Source organism: Candoia aspera, chromosome 12 (assembly GCF_035149785.1).
Source record: "Candoia aspera isolate rCanAsp1 chromosome 12, rCanAsp1.hap2, whole genome shotgun sequence".
In the NCBI taxonomy this organism is placed as follows: domain Eukaryota; kingdom Metazoa; phylum Chordata; class Lepidosauria; order Squamata; family Boidae; genus Candoia; species Candoia aspera.
Genome location: NC_086164.1, coordinates 21,322,407 through 21,328,406, shown reverse-complemented (window position 1 = coordinate 21,328,406; position 6,000 = coordinate 21,322,407). Strand labels below are relative to the sequence as shown.

The 6,000-nt window shown below is 56.3% G+C and overlaps 1 protein-coding gene across 1 annotated transcript in view; it reads left to right on the top strand.

The window, feature by feature from the left end:
- The first annotated feature begins 1,840 nt into the window (after positions 1-1,840).
- Positions 1,841-6,000, top strand: part of AR (androgen receptor) — a 150,704-nt gene continuing 146,544 nt past the window's right edge. Inside the window, exon 1 of the mRNA XM_063313731.1 lies at positions 1,841-3,805. Coding sequence (XP_063169801.1) covers positions 2,586-3,805 — 1,220 coding nt within the window. The 5' untranslated portion in view covers positions 1,841-2,585. The remainder of the gene's footprint in view (positions 3,806-6,000) is intronic.

Here is a 6,000-nt window from a genome sequence, read left to right as displayed (position 1 = left end):
CAGTTTGCTTGGGACTGATGTAGAGGACAAAAGGCAGCACCACAAAATGGATACAAATACAGCAAGTACAGACAATATTTATTAAGCCCAAATTACAAACATCTTGATATTCCAAACCCTAACCCTAACTCTCAAGCCTTCACCAGGAGACTGGGAAAACTAGATAGCCACGCTTCTTTACAGAGGAAGAGCTACTTTTTCCAGAAAAATGAAGCCGCAAAAGAGCCCAGCCACCTGGTTGTTTCTCTTGGGAGTAGGACTACCTTCCACATCCTATGACCTGGCTGCCTCAGCTGGCACCTTGGGTGTGTGTGTGTGTGTGTGTGTGTGTGTGTGTGTGTGAGAGAGAGAGAGAGAGAGAGAGGCTGAGAAAAACAAGGAAGGGTTGTCTGCATGGTACAGAAGTACATAAATCAGCTCAGAACAAAACAGTCCCACTCAAAATATTCTTCTGGCACATTTCTGAAAGTTGTGTTTCAAGGGAGCCCAACTCAATAGTTCTCTGTTTCTGAACAAATGTTTCACTGGTCCTCTTGGACTTCCTCCCCACAACTAGCCAGTGCAATCCAAGTTTCATGGCTTGGAGGAATTACAGGGGAAAAAAGAAGGCAGCAGGAACTCGAAACACTCAACTTATGGAATGAAATGCCTCAAACTGTCCTGAGTACAGGACACAATTTCAGATCCCGGAGGCATTCTGTACATGGACCCGAATGGCTATTTTGAGTTGCAACATTTTGCGCTTTAGATAATATGCACTGTTACCCAAGGGGCTGTATTAAAAGCCGACCCCAAACAAGAACAGCACCATATAGGCTCTGCCTCTGAGATGGTTATTGCACTAGCTATGCACACTCACCCTTCTGAGACATCTGGCAATCCAGCAGTCTGCCTAGGTAAATTCTGGGCAGCCCCTGGGGACTTCCAGCCTGGCTGCCCCACCCACCTGCTCTCCAGTCACAGCAGGCCCTCCTGGCCAGGGGCCCCCAGGCACTGATGGTTTCTGTTTGGGAAAAACCCAAGTTAAGAAGAGAGCAACCAGCTCAGGTTCTGCTTAGGTGGCTCTCCAGCTGCAGCAGGTGTGCTGTAGCCAGACTAGGAATGCCACCTGCGGGCATCCAGGGACCCAGAGCAGTAGCCTCGCCCCCTAGGAAGGCAGGCATTGCCCATCTTTCCAAAAAGACCCCCAGGGTCTCGGTCTCCAGTCTCGAATGCTGCCCTGAGAAAGGGAGGGAAGGCCCAGCTTTCACGGTTGGCGGAGGCAGGAGCGACGCGCGGGACTTGCCAAGCGGCTGGAGCGGGATGGCGAAGCCTCCTGCTCCCTGCGAGGACTTCGCGACACCCTCCGAGGCCGGGAGGACAGTCCTCGGGCTCAGCCTCCCTGTGCCAGCCGCCCTTTGGGCTCGGCCACCGGTGGCTCGGCGTCGCGACCGGGCCGGCGTTTGTAGAGCCCGCGCTGCCTCGTGGGCACACTTCAGCAGGACCTGCCTTCGGGCACGTGGAGTTGGGCGTGCGTATGCAGAGTAGCGGCGCTGGGCCGCCAGAGCGCGGCTACATAAAGCCGAGGCGCTTCCCAACGCCGCGAGCCTTCCAGCAAGGCCGGCGGGAGTTGTGCGTGCACGCCCCAGCCAAGCTTCCCCGAACAGCAGTGTCGGAAGAGGGAAGCCGCGCCGGCGGAGCGGAGCGAGCGGCTTCGGACGAGGGGCGCCTCCGACTGTCGGGGGCGGAGGGCGCGGCCAACGGGCAGGGGCGCGCAGGAGGAGGAGCGGGGCGCCTCCTCCCCAGCCGAACGGCCGCGGCGGGCTTGCCCGCGCGGCGGCTTCGCTTCGCCCACTTGTTGCTCGGCTCTGCTCGGCCCAGCTGATAGGGCTGCCCGGCGCCCCGCTCGGCTCTGCTCCTCCCGGCCGGCCGGAGCGCGACCTCTCGCTCCCCAGCGCCAGGCGGGGGCAAAAGGAGCGGTCGGCCCAGCCGCCTCCGAAGCGGCCCGTTCGTGCGCCGGAGAAGCTTCGCTTCGCTTCTGTCCGGGTGAGCGGAGCCGAGAAAACGGCCAGCGCTCGCCCTCTTCGCGCGCCCGCCCGCTCAGCTTTAACCTCGGCTCGCCCGGCGCCGGGCCCCTAAAGGAGCGTCGCGTTGCAGCTGGAGCGGCGACGAAGCCGGCCTGCCCGCCTGCTGCCTGTGCGCCTTTACCGCCGAGAAAGTTAATCGTTGCAACAGGCCCGGCGGAGGCAGCGTGGCACCCGCCGCTTCTCGGCCCCCGCCGCTCCGCCTAGGCAGGCGCTCGCTCTTCTAGGCCGCGCTCTTCGGCACTTCCGGATCGGTGCCGCGAAACCCGCAAGCCGCCTCTCCGGCCCGCTTGCGCGGCACCTGCTGGACCTCGGCGCCTCGCGTGCGCTCCTACGGCTCTTCGCCCTGGAAGGGATGGTCCCCCGCTGCGGTCGCCGCCCCTGTCGCCGCCACTTTTGGTAAAAGTGCCCGTCGCCCGCGGCGTCCCCACCGCCGAGAACTCTTCCCCCGCGTGCCGAAGCCGCCCTTTCCAGCGAGGACGCACCGCGCCGGCTGATCCCGCGCCTCTCCAGCAGCGGGGCATGGAAGTCCACGTCGGGCTGGGCAGGGTCTACGCCCGGCCGCCGGGAAAAACTTTCCGCGGAGCTTTCCAGAGCCTCTTTCAGAGCGTCCGCGAGGCTTTCCAGAGTCCCGGGCCCAGCGGAGCGCGAGAGGAGGCCGGCCCCAGCGGCCAAGCCGCGGGCTCCCCTTCCTCCGTCCAGTGTCCGCCTGGCGCCCGCCTGCAGCAACCGAGCTCGCGACAGCAGCTGCCGCAGCCGCCCGACTCGCCTTCTTACCTGCCCCTGGAGGAGCCTTCCCCGGGCAGCAAAGGGCTCCAGCCGGCCGACCGCGAGCCCCATCCGCCGGGCGCCACCTCCTCCTCGGCCGCCGCCTCGTCCTTGGCCTTGCTGGCTCCCTCGTTCCAAAACTGTCCCGGGGACCTGAAAGACCTCTTGGCCGAGAGCAGCCTCTTGCCGCCGCCGGAAGGGGAGCCGCGCGGTGCCGGCGGGGCTGCAAGCGGCGGCGGGGGCGAAGCCGCGGCGGCCAAGGAAGACTACTTGGGCGAGAGCGCCAAGGAGCTGTGCAAAGCCGTCTCTGCCTCCATGGGCCTGGCGGTGGAAGCGCTCGAAGGGCCCGGCGGTGGCGAGGCGGCGGCGAGCCGCGGCGACTGCATGTTCGCCCTGCCGGGCGCGAAAGCTCGGCCCGTGGCGATGGGCGGCTGCAAAATCGTCGAGGCCGGGCAGGAGGGCGGCGGCGAGGGCGCGCTGGCCATGGACGTGCCCGGCCACCTGAACCTCTACAAGGGCTCGCCGGAGCTGGACGAGCCGCCGGCGGGCACCTTCCAGAGCCGCGACTATTACAACTTCCAGCTGGCGCTCGCCTCGCACGGCCGCATCAAGCTGGAGAGCCCGCTGGAGTACGCGGCGGGCAGCATCTGGGGCGCGCAGTACCGACGCGCCGGGGAAATGCCCGCCTTGGCGCCCCACTACGGCGCCCCTCCGGGCCCGGGCTGGCATCCCTTCTTCGCGGAGGAAGCGCAGGTCTACGGCCCGTGCGCGTCGGCCGAGGGCGCCGCCTCGACTCCCTTCGGTTACGGCAGGGGCCAAGGGCCGGCCGGCCAGGAAGGAGGCGACCTGCCCTCCGAGGTGTGGTACCCCGGAGGCGTGATGAGCAGGATGCCCTTCGCTTCGGCCACTGGCTGCATCAAGACGGAGCTCGGACCTTGGATGGAGGGCTACGCGAGCGCCTACGGAGACGTGAGGTAAAGAGTCGGGGCGAGTCGCGGTGGGCATCGCGGCCGGGGATGAGAAGGGATGGCCCTTGAGACCCCATCCTTCCACCTGCCCCTGTCCCCCCCCCCCCCCGAGCATCTCAGCGCCACCTGAAGCCCCGTCCCCAGCCTGCGCGCTCTGAAGGAAGGAAAGCTTCGATCCAACCGGGCTGCCCTCCCGATTGCACGCGGTTGGGGCTTTGTTTCCTCTGGGTGAGAAGAAAGCCAACACGCCTGGGTGGGTGCCTTGCCCCAGCCCTGACTTTTTCTCAAATGGATCGCAAAACTGGACGATTGGGCCTATGGGGCCTATTTTGCTGGGGTGGACAGTAATGGTGGTTGGGGTCCAAGGTGCACCTCTGCTAAAACAGACCAGTCATTTATTTTCCTGAGTTTTATTGAAGGGTCTGGCTAACTGTGTGGAGTGGCTTCTCATAACTTATCAAGGAAAGAGATTTCATCAGAAGTTTTTAACTGAAATTTCAGATTCAGAAAGGAGGTCAAGCAGCCCATTAGTGAAATGAAGCTGCAGAGATTCATAATCCAGATGGATCAGCCTCTTTTTGTATATGAAAGAGCAGATCACAGTCCCTTGAGGATGATCTAGAGTGTTTCACAATTAAAATATTTTTTTATTTGGTGCTTATAGAAGTTACTGCAATAGCCAACAGGTAGTAGTTAAATACTGTAAATTTGTGTGCATAATATACATTTCATAGATCGAATTAAGGAAGCATAAACTGTATATATGTACACTTTTTAAAGCATGCTCTGTAAAACAAATAAAAACAACCTGTCCCTGACAAAATTAATTATTAATATATTTTTTCTTTTAAAAGGAGAATAATTAACTATGCAGTATTACCATGATCATGACAGTCTGGGTGCAATTTTGGGGAGTAACTAAATTCTACTGGATTAAAATAAGACTTATTTTACACGGATACACTACATAGGTTTATGTAATTAAAGTGATGTGCTGTGTCTGTGTGTGGGAATGTGTAACTGTGAAAAAAGCTGCCTTCCTTGAGATCAAAGGATGCAGTTGCTCTGATCTGTGGACTTATCTACAGCTTCCTTGCTAGTGTATCTTAATCTTAAGGGGCTTGTAGACATCAACTCTTCTCTTCCCTCAACATTTTGGATGTTTATTTTCTTCACAAATTACTCTTCCTGCTGGCAGTACAGACTGCAGTAGGTTATATTTTCCATAGGTACCTTTTAAAATGCTGTAGCCGGCTGTTAACTCAGCCTGCAACATGATTTTGGTTATTCTCCGCAAACAGTTTAGTCAGCCAGCCTTTCTGGCGCCTGCAGTAACATTCTGCTTGGCAAGGCCGTATGTTAAAATGGAGGCCAGGATAGGCCCTGTCCTAGAATCCAGGCTTAAGGAAGTTGATTGCTCTCCAAGAGCCGGACTCTCCCATGTTGTTTTGTTCAGGCAATGCAGCTTTTCACAAGGGGTTAATTTTGCTACTGCTACTACTTATTATTATTACTAACATGAAAAGAATGAAACTTTCTTACCTAACCTTTGAGTTGTCCATTTGCGAAATGCAGAATGTATTTAGATGTCATCTCAATTTTTGTTTCAGTGACCCAGGAGTATAAGACTCATTTGGTTTACTTTTGTTTTGAATAAACTTGGTTGGACTTATATTCTGGCCCATAAGGCCAGGACTTGAGGTTCTAGGAGCCAAGTCAGCAAATACAACTGGTAGAATGATCCTCAAAGAGATTATATGGGAGAAAATCCCATCAACTTTATTTATTCCTGGTAAATATGAATGTTTTAGATTGTGGTCTAAAATTACTTAAAATTCTAGCCTGTGAGCATAACTGAGATGTGGTGTTAGAGTCAGCATATAATTGTCCTTATTCTTCATTTAATTTGAACATTTCTCAGATCCAGAAGCTGCGGGTGAGCAGACCACAAATAAATACATAAATGAAAGAAAGGAAAAAGAATAAAAAGAAATAAAAATACAAATTGATCTCAGCCCTGAAGAAAAACTAGAGGTGTCTTCAATTTGCACAGTGATATAGCTGTGGTAATGCATAATATTTATTCAGTAATCTAACCAAAATCCTGTGGGATAATCTGGCCAAGCTGGTGATCCTACTGTAAAGAGTGGACATCCCAGTTCCCTGTGACTGACTTTGCAATCCATGCTTGGTATCAGGCA